General features: G+C 33.1%; 1 protein-coding gene and 2 long non-coding RNA genes across 3 annotated transcripts; all 3 read right to left on the bottom strand.

The window, feature by feature from the left end:
• Positions 1-13828: 13828 nt before the first annotated feature.
• Positions 13829-14938, bottom strand: LOC142523864 (uncharacterized). The gene has a single exon (XM_075627593.1). It carries the CDS (start codon positions 14936-14938, stop codon positions 13829-13831), a length of 1110 nt encoding a protein of 369 aa, XP_075483708.1.
• Positions 14939-16895: 1957 nt separating this feature from the next.
• Positions 16896-19427, bottom strand: LOC142524815 (uncharacterized). Its single transcript, XR_012814971.1, has 3 exons — positions 19216-19427; positions 18914-19039; positions 16896-18020 (listed from the first exon to the last, which is right to left on the bottom strand). It is a non-coding gene; the product is annotated as an uncharacterized LOC142524815 (long non-coding RNA).
• Positions 19428-19547: 120 nt separating this feature from the next.
• LOC142525235 (uncharacterized) lies at positions 19548-21199 on the bottom strand. The gene is made up of 3 exons (XR_012815045.1): positions 20933-21199; positions 20077-20196; positions 19548-19728 (listed from the first exon to the last, which is right to left on the bottom strand). It is a non-coding gene; the product is annotated as an uncharacterized LOC142525235 (long non-coding RNA).
• Between the last annotated feature and the right edge of the window lie 1057 nt (positions 21200-22256).

Below are 22256 nucleotides of genomic sequence, written 5' to 3' on the forward strand. Positions count from 1 at the left end.
TTTTCAATGTTTATCACTGCATTGAGAATTTCTAGTCCATTCAAAGGCCTAGTTTTACCTTTTGTCTCTTTGTTCCCATCAAACCATTTCTTTTTCTGATGGAATGGATGATTAGGGGAAAGAAATCTCATGTGGCCTAAATATGCAAACTTTCTACTGTAATTAAGCAACGAAGAAGATATGTCTTCATCACATGTTGGGCAACCAAATTTACCTTTTGTGGCACATCCAGCTAAGTTTCCATAAGCTGAAAAATCATTTATCGTCCACATCAAAATAGCCTTCATATTGAACATTGACTTGCTAAATGCATCATATGTCTCCACACCTGTCCCATAACTCCTTCAAATCCTCCACTAGGGGTTCCAAGTATATATCTATATTATTTCATTGCTGCTTCGGCCCTGGAATCAGTTATGGTAACATAAGATTTTCCTTCGCCATGCACATCAATGGAGGAAGGTTGTAATTGACCAAATAACTGGCCAACAGCTATATCTAGAACTAAGATCACCAAAAGGGTTGAGTCCATCTGTTGCAAGACCAAGCCAGAGATTTTTAGGATCTGATGCAAAAGATGGCCACTTATGATTTACTGTATCCCAAGATATAGAATCAACTGGATGACGCATCATATGATCTTGACTTTTATTGTTCGAGTGCCAAATCAAATCTTAAGCTTTTTCTTCTAATTTAAACATCCTTTTCAATCTTGGTATCACGGGAAAATACCGTAGCACCTTTCAGGAATTCCTTTACAAACTTTTGTGGTGACTTTGTCCTCTTTCCATCTCGAAGAACCACATTTTGGACATGATTCCAAATCTTTAAACTCCTTTCTAAATAGACAACAATAGTTTGGACATGCAAGAATCTTCTCATATCCTTAATCAAATGGTTTTAACAGCTTTCTCATTGAGTAAACATTTTCTGGAAGTGTATTTTTTCCTAGAAGCATGTCATGTAAGATCTTAAGGAGCTCATTGAAATTATTGTCAATATGACCATTTGTACATTTGTAATTGTATAATGTAACGACTGCTGACAACTTCGTGTAAGTTGTACGACCAGGGAAGAGAGGAGTTTCTGCATCTACTAATAATTAGCAAACTCATATTCTTTTGCCTCAGACATAGTGTGTCCAACCCCTTCATCCGAGAAAAAGACATCTTTATATAAGTTATATGCCTCTCTAATTTCAGCCTCCTTCTCCTGAACTCCTCCTGGACTACTTTGACCTTGAAATTGTGGGTTTTAAGTTTCACCATGGAAGACCCAGATCATGTAAGAAGGATCGAACCCATTAATAATTAAGTAATCGTACACTTGGTCAAATTTCATATACTTTTTATTTTTGCAATGTTTTCAATGACATAAGATTACTTCACGTGTTTTGGCTTAGTTCCTAGCTTGTGAGATAAATTTTTGAACCCCTTCTTCATACTCGGGTACAAGTCGTGAATGCAGATGAATCCATTCCTTATCCATTTCGTAAATAACCCGAACTCTAACATAAAAATATATGACTTCAAATTAAAAGAATATTTTAATATTGGCAAAGTAATTCAAAGCAAAGAAAAAAACAGGAGTCAGCTTCTTATCTCCAATCAAATAGGATGCCTTGTTTTGTAGCAGAAAGAATTGTTTAAATTATATTTAAACAGGAAGGGGGGATTCAAGAGGTTTGGATAGATGAGATTAATGTTTTATTGTAAATTTATATGTTGGGAAATATGCATTTGGATTGCTCCAGTAACTTGGCTTTTACATAATATTAATTTTCTTACTATTTTTGTCCTTTTTTACTTGTTACATCTCGAACCTTTCATTTTTCAAATACATTTCTCATCTCTTACATATGGCCTCACCTCGCCTTGCCTTATGGTTTAAAATTAGCTGAGTTGATTGGCTTGCAACAATAAAGTTATGATAAAGCCGGATTAGAGTCTTCCAACAAAACACACAATTTTCAAATTTTATGGCCCGATCACATCTAAAAACAGGCAGAAAAATCAACTCCTTATCCATTTCGTAAATAACCAGAATTGTAACATAAAAATATATGACTTCAAAATAAACAAATATTTTAATATTGGCAAAGTAATTCAAATTTCATCATTTTTTAAAAAAATGGTCCTAGATTAACATTTGATTGGAAAAAATAATTTGATTGCATTTTAAGGTAAACTAACATTTGATTGGAAACAATAAACAATCAAGCACTCATAGGCCTATGCTATACGAAACCTACAAACTCAGCCAAACCCTCTAATTAATATACCGAAGCATGATAGCAAGAAACACTAAATGACAGTTATAATTAATTGTTTTAAATGCCCGTACTAGATTGGAACATTTACAGTGAGTTAGCACAAAATAACCACAACAAAAACTGAAAAAAAAAAAAGTTATCGGTGACCTGCTCGGTATTTTATCATTTGTTCTAAATTATTTAACTTATAATCGAAAGAAACTGAGCACAAATTCCATCAAGGATCATGTTCAACAAAGAACGATTTCGTAAGGAGAAAGCGGGAAGAATGATGAGCAGTCTTGGATTAAAATACTTACATATTTTATACATGTAGCAAGAGCACCATCGATCCTCCCAATGCCGAAGGAGTTGTCATCTAATGACCGCTATACTTATTCTACAGAACATCAAGCAAATGGGTGTTAAAAACACTGGAATCAGCAAACATGGGCAATAAATTGGCTTGTAAACAGAAGAGACACAAGAAGCCCTATTTACAATTTATAAGTTATCAAAGATTTAGATTCTTCACCCCAAATTAGTACCAAATACGTTGACCCGATGAAATCAATGACATAAAAACTTCCAGACATGAATACGAAAAAATCAAAGCATGGAAAACTTGTGAACACAAAAAAATCAAAGCAAGGAAAACTTCCAGATATTGGCACCAAATACGTTGATCTGAATGAACTTTGTCACCACTAAAATTGCGATCCAAATCGAACACTCCAATCAAGCATGGAAAAAAGAAACCGAGACCCGATTCACCACAAACCGTGACCCAATTCAATCGTGATTCGGCTATGACCATGTGTTCGACCGTTCAATCGATAATTAACTTGAATTCACAACAAACGTGACCCAATTCACAAAAAAACGTGACCCAAATCTCCTGCAAAATCAATGAAATCAAGTACCACGAATTTGGAACTTACCGGAGATGGAAGCGTCGTGTAAATCTGAACTGTGGCACAAATATTTCACAATTCTGACTAGAAAAAAAATAAGAAGGAAGGATTGTAGATGAAAAGAAAATTATTGCGCGGCTGAAGGAGAGAAAAGGGAGGATTGAGCGCGAGATTTGGGATTTACCGCTTATAATATTAATCCGCATCTTTTATAAACTAGCCACCGAGGCACACGCATTATGTGTGTCATTAATATATTGAGCTAATGTATTAAACATTTATGATATTACAATAGCATGACACCGAAATATTTTGTACTCGAATCATGAAAGACAATGGGTTCCAAAGCTTAAATAAATCTATCAAACTCAATTTGTTATCTTACATGATATACGTTTTCATCACAAAAAATAATATTCTTTTGAAGCCGCAATATCATCTCATGTGAATAATGATAAACTTTAACGTAAAAGAAGTAAACAAATAGTCAAATGATTTTCCATCAATTATCATAATATCATCGAACTAAAATTTATTGAATCATAAAACTTCAAATTTGTCTCCTAAATTCATATAATAAATTGAACAAAAACAATTAAAATTGTATTTATCTTTAGAAATTGTATGCATAATGTGAAAACCCAAATTTTTGGACATGCAATTAATTAAATATAGACATGTATAAGACTTTATTTTCGATTTATAATAAATTCGAAAATATTAAATAATACATGGTATTGGAGATTCCAAGCCAATAAATACATGAAATTCAAATTCCAGTGCAAATCATGTATTAATTTCGAAATAAGGCTGGACATCAATCAAATTGGAAGGAAATATTACGTACAAGGCAGCTTTTCTCAACAAGGAAGCATATCAATATTTATGGAAGGAGTATCTCAAAATTTTGGAAAGAGCATAAATCGAATTATGGTAAGATTTTCATCTCACCCCTATAAATAAGAAGACACTCTCATTCAAAATTCACCCCTCATTCTAGCAAGCAAATTTCGAAATTTTGCTCTTCAATTTTCGAAATTCCTCCAAAAAATTCTGCACGAATCGTCAAAATTCTTTCGAAGTTCAGAAATTCGTTTCTCTTGTTCGAGTATACAGAATCCGATCTCCACCGTTCAGAATATGCTTCGGTATGTTTCGCATAACATATCCAAATTTCAGCAAAATCCAACGGTTAGTTTTTCGTTTGCCTTTGAAATAAAACTGCTCAGATTTTAGGCGGGAATTCAGCATACATACGGTTTTTCTGTATGAACAGGCCTAACCGACTCCCAAACCAGATCTCCACCTTTCATAATATGTTTAACGTACTTGTGAACGTACTGTAAAATTTTGAGTCCGATCCAACGGTGAAATAAGGCACGATGAATTTTTCAAGACAGCTGATTTTTCGGTAGATGTGCTGCTGCGTTTTCGAGGGGTTGGTTGCATGATTCTTCTATAGTTTCAGAGTTCTTCATGTTTTCTTCCAGTCTAAGGTAAGTGGGCGTGTTTTAAAGATAAAATTTTGTTTATGCATATTTATTTCGTTTTCGAAAATGCGATCGAGTACACTTCTTCTTCTACTCCGTTCTTGTGTTGGTTGTCATACGGTTTTGGGCACTGTGAGGATTCGACTATATATGGGTGGGAATCCCAACCATGACGTACCCTTATGCGGTGGGGGACATAACCGCTATACGGCCTCGCCCCCTTAGAGGAGTAAAAATTAGGGACAGATATCAGTAAACCATAGAAAGTGGATGAATCTCAGTGCTGGCAAATGTTATGCATGTGATATGAATGTGTTATGTAAGTGCAAGTCATGTGATTTTCGAAATTATGCATGTTGTTATATTGTGCTCGAAATGCCCCCACTTGCTGAGTATTTCCCAAAATACTCACCCCTTACTCTACTCTCCCCAGATAAATCAGAAAACACAATCGAGGAGGATGAGCAAGACCAGTTTTGGGGCTGATAATAAGATGATTCAAGAAGTTTATTTTAGTTTTGGCTTAGTAAGTTGTAAAAGCTTCCGCATATTATTTTTATCATTTTAAGAATCTACGTTGTAAAGACAATCTTTTGATTGATTATGAGTAATAAACTGGTTTTTGGTTTATACTGTACTACGAGGCTTGTTGTTTTCAATTGTGTGGTTGTAAAACAACGCCGGTGTCAACTAACCCCGGTCTCGGGGCGTGACACATAAGTTAAACCCTTTATGTTCTAGCGTAATAATAAAATATTTATTTTATCGAATCATACCCAAGTACAACACAAATATACAAAAGAAATAGAGTAATCTATTAAATAGTGATATAAAAAATTGACATGACATAACAAATTGTAAACTACTGCAAGGATTTCGCTAAATACATGAAAAACAAAGTAGAAATTGACAAACTCCTTTTATTGGCCTAAAAAATAAAAATATTGTAAGTAGATTAATTCACAAAGATGAACAATACAAATTCTTTCCATAGGAGTAGAATTAAATCATTTACGGAAGACACATATTATGTTTTGATTAAGTTGAAATATAAATCAACAAATTTAAGCAGAGTATCAATCGAATTACGGTAAGATTTTCATCTCACCCCTATAAATAAGAAGACACTCTCATTCAAAATTCACCCCTCATTCTAGCAAGCAAATTTCGAAATTTTGCTCTTCAATTTTCGAAATTCCTCCCAAAAATTCTGCACGAATCGTCAAAATTCTTTCGAAGTTCAAATATTCGTTTCTCTTGTTCGAGTATTCAGAATCCGATCTCCACCGTTCAGAATATGCTTCGGTATGTTTCGCATAACATATCCAAATTTCAGCAAAATCCAACGGTTAGTTTTTTGTTTGCCTTTGAAATAAAACTGCTCAGATTTTAGGCGGGAATTCAGCATACATACGGTTTTTCTGTATGAACAGGCCTAACCGACTCCCAAACTAGATCTCCACCGTTCATAATATATTTAACGTACTTGTAAACGTACTGTAAAATTTTGAGTCCGATCCAATGGTGAAATAAGGCGCAGTGAATTTTTCAAGACGGCTGATTTTTCGGTAGATGTGCTGCTGCGTTTTCGAGGGGTTGGTTGCATGTTTCTTCTATAGTTTCAGAGTTCTTCACGTTTTCTTCCAATCTAAGGTAAGTGGGCGTGTTTTAAAGATAAAATTTTGTTTATGCATATTTATTTCGTTTTCGAAATTGCGATCGAGTACACTTCTTCTTCTACTCCGTTCTTGTGTTGGTTGTCATACGGTTTTGGGCACTGTGAGGATTCGACTGTATATGGGTGGGAATCCCAACCATGACGTACCCTTACGCGGTGGGGGACATAACCGCTATACGGCCTCGCCCCCTTAGAGTAGTAAAAATTAGGGACTGATATCAATAAACCATAGAAATTGGATGAATCTCAGTGCTGGTAAATGTTATGCATGTGATATGAATGTGTTATGTAAGTGCAAGTCATGTGATTTTCGAAATTATGCATGTTGTTATATTGTGCTCGAAAGGTCCTCACTTGCTGAGTATTTCCCAAAATACTCACCCCTTACTCTACTCTCCCCAGATAAATCAGAAAAGAAAATCGAGGATGATGAGCAAGACCAGTTTTGGGGCTGATAATAAGATGATTCAATAAGTTTATTTTAGTTTTGGCTTAGTAAGTTGTAAAAGCTTCCGCATATTATTTTTATCATTTTAAGAATCTACGTTGTAAAGACAATCTTTTGATTGATTATGAGTAATAAACTGGTTTTTGGTTTATACTGTACTACGAGGCTTGTTGTTTTCAATTGTGTGGTTGTAAAACAACGCCGGTGTCAACTAACCCCAGTCTCGGGGCGTGACATTTAAGTGGTATCAGAGCCGCCAGGTTCATAATCCAGTTGGGAAGAAAAATTTGTCAGGTTATGGCAAAAGACTGATGCAATCCCTTTCGGAACTCCCAACAAGTATTATTCACAACTTTGATGTGAGGCGTGGTCCGAAAACAAGTAAATCTTTCGTTTAGACCTCCGAAATCGCGTTTTTTGCTATTTTAGGAAAGTTTCGTAGAATTCCTAACTTTTCATAGAAAACTCAGAATTTAATTCCGTCGACTGTTCTAGAATCCTCTCGACGTATTCTTTCTATCCATGGGTCAATGTCCAAACTTTCTACTTTTGGAAACTTTCTCGAAAATCTCGTTTTACGTGTTTCTTGAACTACTTGTCGATTTTTTTGAAATTTTATTATGAGGACAATTAGTATTTGTATTTATTTTGGGAATATATCTATCGAGATAAGTTGACTTAAGCTTCTGATTTAAGGAAAACAAATTTGACTCGAGGATGATAAGTTATTTATGAAAACTAATAAGAGAAAAGTTGATATAAGGATTATATCATAAGTTTTGGGTACTGTACTATAGAAGTTGATTTTGTGTCGATAGTTAATTGTGTGAGCAATATGTTTGGGTTATTAAGAATATTAAGCGCTAACTTTAAATATGTAGAACATTGGAATATCTTGTGAGAAAATCTCATCAGGTTAAGGAATTTATATTATTTTGGGATAACAAGTAGGCTACGACCTTACGTAAAAAAAAAAAGTAAGTTATGAGATATTGATGGGTATCAAGGAGAGTATAGTACAATAAGTTTTGATTTTTATGGTACTAAGAATGATTAAAAGAGAATGACATTCAATGAACTCCTTTGTTTTAGAGCGTGATAGGCTCGTGATCTTGATGAAAATAAGATTTAGCAAATGAATAATTATTTGAGGTAACGACTAGGTTATAATTTTTGGGATTTAAGTCAATAAGCTATAGATCAATACTGAGTTAAATTTCAATATTCTATATGGGTTTTAAGTTTTGAGATAATAATTGGGGTAATTTCAAGATAAGATAAAATTAGTATCAATTCGCATATATTCAGTGCCGACTTAATTCAACTCACTTCGGTAGATTTCGACGCCATCCTAAGGATTAACTGATTAGCTAAGAGCCGTGCGATAGTAGATGGCCAGAGTAAAAATGTCAAACTCTGAACCCCAAACCAAGAAGAAATCAGATACCATGGCGATGCCAAGGAACAGAAATGCATTTTTTATGTTACCCAGAATTGGAAAGCCATAATATCGGGAGAAGAAGTTTTACCTAGCAATGGTGAAAAAAGTGCAAGAAGGAGATAAGCTCAAATTGGAAGATATTCAAGTAATACGAAAATTTTCAGACGTTTTTCCAGAAAGGCTTCTTGGAATGTTCTCGGACTAAGAAGTAGAGTTCGAGATAAATTTGGTACTAGTGATGCATTAATCTCCAATAAACTGTACCGAATGGATCCAGATGAACTCAAGGAGCTAAAATAATAACTCCAATAGTTGTTAGACAAAAAAAAATGGATTAGGCCAAATGCATCTCTTTGGGGAGCCCCGGTCCTATTTGTAAAGAAGCATTATTAAAGTATGGGATTGTGTATAGATTATAGAGAACTCTATAAGATCACAATCAAGATAAATATATTATTCCAATAATAGACGGTCATTTCGATCAACTTAAATGAGCTACAATCTTCTCCAAACTCGACCTGAGGTCAAGCTATAATCAGCTAAAGGTAAGAGCAGAAGACACCCCAATGTCAACATTCAAAATAAGGTCATCAGTGGAACTAAGAAAGTAGAGGCAATTCTAGATTATCCGAAACATAAGAATGTAAAAAAAATTAGAAGCTTCTTTGGATTACTAGGCTATTAGCTTAAATTTGTCGAGGGCTTCTCTTCAGTAGTCGTATCACCAATGAGACTCGCACGAAAGAACTATGAATTCAACTGAAGATAAAGATGTGAAAGAGCTTTCAAATATTAAAGGAGAAGCTAGCATCTACACCAATGTTGGTATTATCTACTGAGGACAAGGATTTTACCATCTACAACAAAGTATCAAAGGAAGATCTCAGAGGCGTACTCATGAAAGACAGGCTAGTCAACTAAAGCCGCATGAGCAAAACTACCCTACTCATGATCTCTAGTTGGCAGCAGTGATTCTGCTTTGAAAATTTGGAGACACTATCGCTACGATGCCAAGTGTGAAGTATTCACTCACTGGCCACAAAGTCTCGAATATTTGTTCATTCAAAAAGAATTAAAAATGGGACAAGGACGGTGGATAAAGTTACTCAAAGAATGTGACTTGACAATAAGCTACCACGCCAGCAAGGCAAATAAGGTACCCAATACTTTGAGTCAAACATGGGTAAGATAACCCTAGCATCACTCTCTGTGCAATCATGTCTTCTAGAAGCAGTCAAGCTAAATCAGAGTCGAGACATGACACTAGAGAAGTTCAAAGAACAAGCCAAGGAAATAAAGTCGTCATATTTTCAAGTGGGCCCAGACATAATCTTGGGGATGAGAGGACAATTGTGTGAGCCAGACATCGACAATCTTCGATAAGAAGTGATGTTAGAGGCGCATAAGTCAACATTCCAGATCTATACCATCAGTACAAAGATGTATAGAGATTTGAAAAAAAAAAGTTTCTGGCAAAACAGAATAAAAATAGATGTCGCCGAGTTTATATTTAAGTGACAAGTATGCCAACAAGTGAAAGTCGATCATCAACGACATGGAGAATTACTGCAACAGTTAGAATTCCAGAATGGAAATGAGAACATATTTCCATGGATTTCGTAGTAGAATTTCCAAAGTCAATACAGAGTCAAGACGTGATATGAATAATCGTAGATAGACTAACAAAATCTACATACTTTCCACTCTATACTTGGATAACATTATGCGGCTACATGGAGTGCCAACAATCATAATGTCGGATAGATATCCAAGATTTGTGTCACGTTTGTGGTAGAGCTTTCAAGAAGCCATGAGAACAAAAGTCACTCTTAATACGGCTTATCGCCCTTAAAATGATGGTCAAACAGAGAGAATGATTCAAATCCTAGAGGGTTTGATAAGGGCAAGTGTCATAGACTTCAGTAGTAATTGAAGTGAACATATACCCCTGATAGAATTCGCCTACAATAACAATTATCACGTCAATATTGGGATGACTCCATTTGAAGCCTTTACGGACGGAAGTGTCGATCACCACTGTACTGGGACAAAATAAAGGAGACATCCATGACATACCAGAACTATTCCAAGCGACAATGGAAAAATTGGCCATTATCAAAGACATACTCAAGGCTGCATAGGACTAGCAAAAGAGTTAGTCTGATCTTAAAAGAAGACAAGTGGAATTCACAGTGAGTGAAAAGGCTTATATCAAGGTCTCATCAATGCAAGGAATCCTTAGATTTAGTAAAGCTATAAAAGTGAATCCTCGATACGTAGGACCGTTCAAAATTCTGGATAGATTGGTACGTTGTCTTACAGAATAGCATTGCCATCAGATATGTCTAGAATCCATAATGTATTTCAGAAGTCCAAACTAAGGAAATACACCTCGAGCCCAGGCCATATTATGGAAATTGAACCGCTCATGATCAAAGGTAACATGGGGAAAGAGCTGAAATATGAAGATGTCTCTATTTATATTGTGGATAAAAAGACCAAGTACCGAGATGATGTATCATTCCCTATGTCAAGGTGCAATGGTCAAACACACAAAATGAGAAAACTACTTCGGAGTTTGAAGATAAAATGTGCAAGCAATATCCCTACCATTTAAAAAGTCAAGCCGACTCAAGTTTCGAGGACGAAACTTCTAATAAGGAGGGAGGGATGTGAGAACCCAAATTTTTGGACATGCAATTAATTAAATATAGACATGTATAAGACTTTATTTTCGATTTATAATAAATTCCAAAATATTAAATAATACATGGTATTGGAGATTCCAAGCCAATAAATACATGAAATTCAAATTTCAGTGCAAATCATGTATTAATTTCGAAATAAGGCTGGACATCAATCAAATTGAAAGGAAATATTACGTACAAGGCAGCTTTTCTCAACAAGGAAGCATATCAATATTTATGGAAGGAGCATCTCCAAATTTTGGAAAGAGTATCAATCGAATTATGGTAAGATTTTCATCTCACCCCTATAAATAAGAAGACACTCTCATTCAAAATTCACTCTTCATTCTAGCAAGCAAATTTCAAAATTTTGCTCTCCAATTTTCGAAATTCCTCCCAAAAATTCTGCACGAGTTGTCAAAATTATTTCGAAGTTCAGAAATTCGTTTCTCTTGCTCGAGTACTCAGAATCCAACCTCCACCGTTCAGAATATGCTTCGCTATTTTTCGCATAACATATCCAAATTTCAGCAAAATCCAAAGGTTAGTTTTTCGTTTATAGCTTCTGAAAGAAAATTGCTCAAATTTTAGACGGGAATTCAGCATACCTACGGTTTTTCTGTATGAACAGGCCTAAAAAATTTCCAAACCCGATCTACACCATTCATAATATATTTAACGTAATTGTGAACGTACTGTAAAATTTTGAGTCCGATCCAACGGTGAAATAAGGCGCAATGAATTTTTCAAGACGGCTGATTTTTCGGTAGATGTGCTGCTGCATTTTCGAGGGGTTGGTTGCATGATTCTTCTATAGTTTCAGAGTTCTTCACGTTTTCTTCCAATCTAAGGTAAGTGGGCGTGTTTTAAAGATAAAATTTTGTTTATGCATATTTATTTCGTTTTCGAAAATGCGATCGAGTACACTTCTTCTTCTACTCCGTTCTTGTGTTGTTTGTCATACGGTTTTGGGCACTGTGAGGATTCGACTGTATATGGGTGGGAATCCCAACCATGACGTACCCTTACGCGGTGGGGGACATAACCGCTATACGGCCTCGCCCCCTTAAAGGAGTAAAAATTAGGGACAGATATCAGTAAACCATAGAAAGTGGATGAATCTCAGTGCTGGCAAATGTTATGCATGTGATATGAATGTGTTATGTAAGTGCAAGTCATGTGATTTTCGAAATTATGCATGTTGTTATATTGTGCTCGAAAGGCCCCCACTTGCTGAGTATTTCCCAAAATACTCACCCCTTACTCTACTCTCCCCAGATAAATCAGAAAATACAATCGAGGAGGATGAGCAAGACCAGTTTTGGGGCTGATAATAAGATGATTCAAGAAGTTTATTTTAGTTTTGGCTTAGTAAGTTGTAAAAGCTTTCGCATATTATTTTTATCATTTTAAGAATCTACGTTGTAAAGACAATCTTTTGATTGATTATGAGTAATAAACTGATTTTTGGTTTATACTGTACTACGAGGCTTGTTGTTTTCAATTGTGTGGTTGTAAAACAACGTCGGTGTCAACTAACCCCGGTCTCGGGGCGTGACACATAAGTTAAACCCTTTATGTTCTAGCGTAATAATAAAATATTTATTTTATCGAATCATACCCAAGTACAACACAAATATACAAAAGAAATAGAGTAATCTATTAAATAGTGATATAAAAAATTGACATGACATAACAAATTGTAAACTACTGCAAGGATTTCGCTAAATACATGAAAAATAAAGTAGAAATTGACAAACTCCTTTTATTGGCCTAAAAAATAAAAATATTGTAAGTAGATTAATTCACAAAGATGAACAATACAAATTCTTTCCATAGGATAAGAATTAAATCATTTACGGAAGACACATATTATGTTTTGATTAAGTTGAAATATAAATCAACAAATTTAAGCAGATAGAACAATGAAAATAATAAGTTTGTAAATCCATTCTAAGGTCAAATTTATTACTGTAATACTAAGAATTTTAAAAACCTACGGCGTTGGCTATTTACGGAGACTATTTGTTGGATTTCTGCCTCTATCATCCGTGTTTTTCATGTATGAATCGTCAGGTTTACATACATATGCAGCAAAGATTCAATTATTCCAGAACAGTAAAGATGCAAATGTGACAGATAAAAAGTTCATATTTTGATATCGAAACTCTGCTAGATCTTGAAACATTTTAGTTTAATCTACCAACTAAAATGTAAATTTTTTTATAAAGATTATAATAAAACAATATTTAAGAAATATTAAGATAATGATTTAGTGACTATATTGACAATATGCGAGAGATTAGATCATAAGACCGTGAAGCTCGTAATAAATACATTATCACCTGCAATATCAAAACAAAAAAAAAACGAACTTGATATGATTATTAATATAAAGCAACATAAGAAATCATAGACCATAAACTTATTCATTGTTAAAAACAAACCAGATGAAGATGGGCGCGAGCAGATCAGATCCATTGAATTGAGTATGCAATTTCTACAAATAATTTGTTTGAAACCAGTATCCTTCAGTTTTTTAGAAAAAAGCACAAAGTCAAAACCAAAAAAAAATTTAAACATAAACCAACAAACAGAAAATCATAAATAATATGTTTATCCATTAGACACTAACCAAGTAATTATTAAAAATTATTCAATAAATATAGAAATTGTAATATCCATGCCAAAAATGGTTATTTGGGAGACGTGATAACATAGATTATGATAACTGGATAGACATGGCTAGAGATAAAAGCATGGATAGAAAACATGGATAGAGATAAATTGAATTTATTAGCATCCCCCAAATTCTAACATTGAAGCATATATCATGTGTTTAACGATTATGGTAAATATGTGTACATAATGTATTTTTAAAAAATATACAATAAAGAGAGTTGACTTACTTGCACTTTATCATTCTCTATTAGGTATTAATACCTCTTTGAAAATCACGTTTCTGGTGAATACACCATATCGACGCTCTAAATTTCCATGTTTTACCAAAATTTTTGTAGAATTTTTTGAGACTCCTCTCGAAAGTGCCACATATAGCTGACCGTTGCTGAACACATGGTTACGCAAAACTTTGCCAATATATGGGATTGTTTGACCTTGTGCTTTGTTTATTGTCAAAGAAAAACTAAGACTTATGGGAAACTGTCGACGTGTCAACTCAAATGATAATCTAGAATTATCTTCACTTTTCAAGGGCATTCTATGTAGAAAGAATCTGGTACCCTTGTGAGGACCCGTTATGATCTCACCATCTATTCTACCAAGACTGCGACATAATAATCTTGTTCCATTGCATAGACCAAGTTCAGGCGCAACATTTCTCAAGAGCATGACTGGACTTCCTACTTTCAATATGATTTTATGCGGTGGCAAACCACTTGGACTAAGGGAATTCAAAAATTCTTCTTGAAAAAGATTGTGATTGTCATCTTCTACACTATCCCAAGAGGTATACTCTTTTTCTTCTCCAGGAATCTTGAGAATGAGCATTTGATTAATATTTTCTACATCAACATTTTTTCGTGTGATGAATGCTCTTTCAACCATATAGTTTTCATCATTAACATGATTTACCATATTAGGAAAAACAGAATCAATCAACATTTGAATTGATTGTTTACCTTCCCTTGGTATGATAATTGAATCTGGTAATTTTATGAAATCACGATTTACAGTATGCTGCAATCCATCACCTACGCGCAAGAGAAATTGTGAGAACTCAATATCTTGAGTAGATCTCATATTTTGTTGTAGGTGTATTATCTTTACGCAATTCCAGAATGTTGACCTTGAAATACTTGCAGCAATTTGTTCTGTCTTTGACCCTCGTTTAACAACCGGTAACACTTGTCGAAAATCGCCACTAAAAACCATTGTCTTCCCTCCAAATGCTATTTGATTTTCCATAATATCTTGGGAACTCTTAATGACAGATTCAAAAGCATAGCGATTTGCCATTGGAGCCTCGTCCCATACTATAGCTGATGCACGCCTTAATATTTTACCCATTTTTCATAAATGTGCCAACATTGAGCGGTATAAAAAAGTCTTACTAGTGCCTCCAGGACCATCAATGAAGACAAGTTTTGATTGGTTGTGGATAATACTTTCTATTATTATGTCAAACGCAATCCTCTGTTGAGTATTCAAACGTTCAATATATCTCAAGTCATCATCAGGAATATGATAAGAAAGCTCATCCTCAATTATTCTTGGTAATGGTGCGTCTTCTAAAAACTCAGCATTTATAGATGGCAAATCAAAATCATCAAGTTTATCTAAAGCAATAACTTATTGATGATTAAGTTACTTGATGAAATTTCTCTACCATAATCTTCACACATGCTAGGATGGAACTCATCCCAGAGTTCTAGAACTATTGTTGGTTGATAGAACACCAGTATGGATACAAATAACCTTCTCAATGAAGATGGCATTCTAACAGAGCGTGCTTCTTGCAAACATTGTTTTACATAATCATCCTGTTGGGAAGTCCTCTCATTTGAGCAGACTCCTTAAATGTTGAATATGTTACTCCATTCACAGTCATCAAATCTTCAAAAGATGTCGGGCCCCTGACATGATTTAAAAGGATACGAAGATAAAACCTCTCACCTTCAGATGGCGACACAACGTATACTCTTCCAACCACATTAATGTTTCTTCTTCGACGAATCCATTTTTTTCCAGATTTTATCCATGTGTAATATTGTGGAAATTCTCGATATAAATACTTTCCAGTCAAGTCAGGATCACAATTTATTTTGAAAAATTATGTAAGCATAGTCTTTGAGTTGTCATCATCTGCAAGTAGATCACTTACTCGTTGTTTGGGGTCAAAATAAATCAAATGTTGGTTTGGTGTATGTAGTTGTAACCTAATGACTGAATGATACATCCTACTGAACTCAAATGAGAAAATTCGTCACAATGCTTCAGGCGCACAAATCCACCTTCCACCACGTACTGTTGTATTTCATCACAATTTTTCCCATTTCGTAACTCTAGTGCGACCCGATCAGGACCTTTATGGATGTATCTGTATATGTACTTGACACATTTAATCCCTCCACATACTTCAACATTAATATGACAATCATACTTTAATAAAAGCCAGGGATTGTAGGGGATAACCCAACCATTATCAATGAAAACGTCGTCATTGTTGGCAATTGATACTTGGCAACCTTCACGTCTTTGATACGAAGGGTATGAATCATTTCCTCGAGATGTGTATTCCTCAAATGTCTTTGGAAAGTTCTTCTTGCATTTACCATTCACCATGCATGGACAATTAGGATTGATTGATCCACAGGGCCCATGTATCATATGGTGGACAACTGCTTTGTGTAGGTTGGGTTCTTCTGTTTGTAAAGGTATTTCAGCACGCACAATTGAGTCAAAGTGGTCGAGAGTACACAACTTGTCATTATTTTCAAATATGACCAACATATGAACATGAGGAAGCCCTCTTTTCTGATACTCAATGAAGTACGAATAAGAGCGGACCTTACCTAAATCTCTCTATCCACAATGTCTTTCTTAAACTCCTCAAATTTTGACGAAATATCCTTGTAATTAAATCTAGACGGTCTTGAGGTGATTGCCTAGGGAGTAGTTGATTTTGTATCTCATTCCAATTCGGATTGCATGTCATTGTAAGCATTATATCTTGTTTTCCATATGTTTGAACCAAATTCATGGCATCTTAATAACATTGGTACATATCACGTGGGCTACCACCGAAAGATGATGGAAAAACGATTCTGGTACCAAAATTTTCCTGTATAATGTATTTGATAGATATGTATAAAATGTGAGTTGTAACATATATTGTGAATATTAATATTCAAATCATTAAATTATCGTACAATTTTCAAATCATTAAGTTATCGTACCTGCATTATTTGTACCTCCATGTAAACAATCTTGCAATCCTTGGTAAAGTTCTAAACGTATATCATGTTAATTTAAACGTATCCATCGTAGTCTTTGTGTTTCAATCTTTACGTAATTGTCAACTACATATTGTTGAAGTAGACGACCTCCTCTAAGTAGCAAATATGGCGAATTGTCTCGTATCTGGTTAAGAAGATAATTTACAACATATGAGAATTGATGTAAATTTAAGTTTAAATTTTTTTTAATTAAAAAGATAAAGCATAAAGTACAATGTTTTTTTCACTAACCTGTAGCATATACGCATAGTAGTTTAAGGATGTTAATCGGGTACCATTGATATTTCGACTCTTTAAGTCCCAACCATATGGCAAAATGAGAGGATATTGTAAAGGATCATAATAGCCAACTACATCTTGAATGCTGATAAGATTTCGACCGATTCCTTGTATAGTAATATCTCGATTGCTCAAAGTTTCTTGACACTCGTTGTCAACAATGACGGCAGCAACTTGAGATGTTGTTGGTAAAATATATTGATGTTCATTAGGTTTTTGTTGCCTGATGATGAGCCTACAGTTAGGTATGTCCTGACATTTGCCAATTTGTCGAAACACGTGCACAAATGGATTGTGTTGATCAAGAATGTTTTGTATCTTTAGAAGCAATTCTCGTCTTAGTTCTGGATTTTGATTAAGTCTATTGTCTATATCATGATCTGTGTCTACAATCCACATATGCATGTACCGTGGCCTACAATTTTCATTTGGTAGAAGACTTCCAATCGAGTGATATATTGATTCCTGGGCACGAAATGTGTAAATTCCATGTGTACCGGTTGTTAAGGACTCGTCTATATTGACTCCCATCGATGTAAAAGAGAAAACATGATTGTATGCCCTTATAAACCGCCGATAATGTCTGCCTTCCTTGTTTTCTGCAGCATACAACTCTTGCAATTCAATGGGAGAAGGGATATGATCCAAATTTGTGTTTCCATTTCTACAGCAGAATTGTGATGTTTCACCATGAAACAGTAGAGCTTGGCAATGTATACAAATTCTTGGGTTACACAATTGTCACCGATAACTTATCTCACTTTCACTGAAATTTCTTGCTAGGTTATGATATCGATGTGGACGTGGATATCGTTGTATGTTAGTAATGACATTATTTTCATTGAAAATGTTTACTGCAAAAAATTTCCAATTAATCTTCAAACTAACAATTTTAAAAAGAGTTTTTGCTGGAACAGTGAACCAATAAATCATATAGTGGAAATTTATTAATATAGACTATTTGTAAACTTTGTTTTTAAAAGTAACCCATTTTCAAAATATATGACGATGTATACTGTATATTGCAAAAATTCCAAAATATTTCTTCTCTCTCCTATATGTTAATTGAAATTATGAAATGCTTTGTATACTGTATATTGCAAAAATTCCAAAATATTTCATTTCTCTCCTATATGTTAATTGAAATTATGACATATATATAAGCTCTAATAAAAAAAGTCATATATTTCATATTTAATATTATATTAAAAAAATATACTATATTTTGAAATATTTTTTTTCTTATTTATATGAATTTTTGAAAAATAAGAGTAATTATTTTAAATAAATTAAATTTTGCTATACAAAACTATGAAAATATGACATTAGAAAATGTACAATGTGTTCAAATTATATTTTACATATTTAAAAATATATTTAATGTAAGATGCTTCTTAGTTAATTTTTAAATCAACTTGTAAAACAATTAAATGATTAAATATTTTTGCAAAAAATGTTGACATTTAAAACAAAAAATAAAACTCAATCACATGGTTGATGGACTCTCATTGAGGTCTTTAAGAATTAAATGTAAAACGTGAGAGAGGGAATTGATGGCAGAAGCAATAAAAAAAATTTTAGGCAAAAAAATACACATGTATGTCATAAATAGAAAAATTCGGCGAAACAATTATTTAGCAAATTAATACCAAATAATCAAACATATTTTGATTAAAATATTTTTTTATTTGAAAAGGTGTAAAACATATATATTACATCAACTATTTATTTGGATATAGTATAATACCTTGAAGAACAGAAGTTGGCCTTGGTAGACGAGTGCTAGAACTTCCACGCTCGTAATTTTATGTCAAAGTATGAAAAGATATTGGCTCTGAGCGACAGGTTTGTCGCACTGTAGTCACATCAACAACTGTCATGAACAATAAATGTTGAGCTTTTTTAAATTTGGTAGTAGTATTTGAGAATGAGAACTATTTGGGATGTTTTGTACAATAAATCAAAGTAAATAAATGATTGTTTTGCCAAGAAAGTATTGTTTAACATTTAATTGTGGATTTAATTCCAAATATTGTAAAAGGTACTTACGATTTTCACCGACTTTATGAGGTGATTCTTGAATCATTGTAATTGGTGCAACAAAATCATTATTCACAAAATTAGACTCATCTGGAATTGATGATCTTTCATTATCTTGTCTCCTTCGATAATTTGTACGACGGCGAGCCAATTACATGTTCCTTGCATCCTCATTCATTGATCGTCGTCTGGTACATTGAGCCAATCTCCAATTTATTTGTTGATCTGTTGAACACTATATTCATTTTGTAATTGATTTTTGCATCTAGCACACATCAAAAGAATCACTTATAGACCATAGACCATGTAAATATTTTTTGGACTACGTATTATACCATGCCAGTTTGAAGTAGAAATGGAGGAAGTAAATTCCATTCTTCTAATTTGGTAATTTGATCGATGTCGAGCAAGGTAAGATTGTCGTCATTGTTGGGTCATAGAATGTATCCTTTCACGTTCGTTATGCGTTAGCATTTGTCGTCTTTCGATGATGTAAGAGCTGGAGTTAGAATTTGTCATGTCCTACATAGAATTATAGACCAATAGTTAATGTACTTATGATAAAAAAAATATAGTGGAATACACCTCAGAACATAAGCGAGAATGGAGTGGTTAATGATTATTTTTGCATGTACGTACATGGCAATGTCGTCAACTATTTGAGGCTATATTTTGTCAATATATCATCGTTTTTGTCTAAATATGAAGATATCAAAAATTATATATATTAATGTTATTGTATTATTATGTTGATTGATCTTGAATGAAATTGATTCTTAAAATAGAAATATTTTAATAATTTTTATAAAAATTTTCCACAATATAGTATTAAAATGTTTTCCTGAAATTTGGTATGAAAAAATGGCATACCTATGAAGATCTTTGTTGTTGATTTGCGACGTCATTTTGAATAGAAAACATGTTATTGAGATTGTTGTCTGATATATGGTCTCCCGAACTCGTGGCTTTCATTTTTAAATATTTAAATATCTGTAAGAGAAATATATTCTCATTAATTCAAAGTCAACCTAAAGCATAACCTAATATATACTGAATGAAGAACCCATTGCCTAAACTGTTTAAAGAATCTTCATTAACACTAAATATGATAAATTTATTGGAAGTTGTGAAGAAATAACAGTAGAGAAAGCGTTAGAGAAGCATAATATTAAAGTTTAAATTTTTGTTTTTAAAAAGATATAAAAAACATATGCAATGCAGAATCATGATAAATGGTACAAAATTTGAGTCCAAATATTAAAAAATTGTCTTGAGGTCTGGTTCAGTTTTGAAACAATTTTGTAAAAAGTTACTAAAAAGAGAAAGGGATAAAAATCAAAATTTTGTAAAAAGATCACCAAGACACCGTTTAGTTACTCTAGCATGCCCAATTTTAATAAATAGTAAAAGATATAAAAGATGTAATAGTAGTTTTTTATATATAATTTAAAAAACTATTATTGGACATTATGGTCACTATTTCGTAGGGATAAAATTAAATAATGAATATTTTATGATGCTATTTTATAACGAAAGAACTCATGATAAAATCTGAAGTTTATATCTTTCAGCTTCACCAATGAATGTACTAAAATTCCATATAAAAATCTAAAAAAACTTATGTTTTAATGTGTAATTAAATATGGATTGCCAAAGAAAGATAAAAGTAAAATCATTAGTACATAAAGGAGAATTTAATAATTAGATTGTCCAGCAATATGCAAACATGAAATGAATAAATAAATCAATTTGTTGAGTTGTAATGATGACCTAAGGCAAATGGTATCAAGAGATCCAGAAAATGGAGTCATACACCAAGATAGCCCGTCTCCACGATGCTCACATCAAGGTTTTATCAGTGAGATAAATCCACAATAATATCATAAATTCATTCAAATAACTTAACAATATCAAACTTTTGCCTAATTGCTTAGTATATAAAAACTCACAAAATTTTAGTTTACATGCCTTTGGAATTTTTTCCAGAACTTGAACAAAACTCTACAAATTTTCATTCTTTTAATTTTATTGGAAAGCTAACTCACTCTAGCACATTTCAATTGTTCAACGCTTAGTGAAATTAATTGATTAATAATGCCGAAAACGACCAATAAAAATCTTGAAATTTAATCTAAATTATTAAATTTAGATTTGAATGAGATCCAAAAATAAAGTAAAAATATATCCACCAAATTACATTGATATGTGCACTTAATTAACCACTCTCTCTCCCCACATAATATCATCCACCATAAGTAAAATAATTCTATAGAACCCGTTGCCCTTCAATAAATATTTATATATATGTAAAAAAATTATAAGATGATAATATAGTTTAATTATTTTTCAACCAAAATATTACAGAAAATTAGATTATTTTTTTAGAGTTAATGTTATGGCTATATTTGTCATTCTTTACCAACAAATAAGTGAGAAATTATTATTCATTTTAAAAAAATGACGATCACATGAAATAAAATACGAATTCGATATTGAATCATTCAAAGGAAAATTCGAAAAATAAAAAGTCTAACCAAAACTTAAATCCTAACATAATACAATACCAAACAAATATAAAGCGATGGAATGAAATTTTTAAAAACTAAAGTTTGTCATTAACATGTGAAAACTGAAAAACTCAACATAATTACTGTTATCCACTCAAATACATACACCTCTCTATGTCTGAAACTTTTGCGACAATACACACACAAAATGCTTTCAGAAAGTTTAGGAAATAAATTTATTGTCCCGTATACTACAATCCAATGGACATGAAAGAACAGAGCATTAAAGCATGTAAGAACTCAAATGGAATTTTCCAAAACAATTGAATTTCTCGAAACCCAAAACAATTGAATTTCCCAAACCCAATTTGAATTTCCCGAAACCCAAATTTAGTGTTTGAAACCCAAAACAATTGAATTTCCCGAAACCCAAATTCCGGAATCTGTATTTGGATACGTTAATTCATTAATTCAGAAATTTGGGTAGAAAAAAATGTGTGAAAAATATTGAAAAAACAATCAATTAAAAATTTATTTGGATAT

The sequence above is a fragment of the Primulina tabacum genome, chromosome 14, assembly GCF_025594145.1.
Source record: "Primulina tabacum isolate GXHZ01 chromosome 14, ASM2559414v2, whole genome shotgun sequence".
Lineage (NCBI taxonomy): Eukaryota > Viridiplantae > Streptophyta > Magnoliopsida > Lamiales > Gesneriaceae > Primulina > Primulina tabacum.

Coding starts and splice junctions, on each gene's coding strand:
- LOC142523864 (XM_075627593.1), bottom strand. CDS start 14,938: ATGGGTAAAATATTAAGGCGTGCATCAGCTATAGTATGGGACGAGGCT.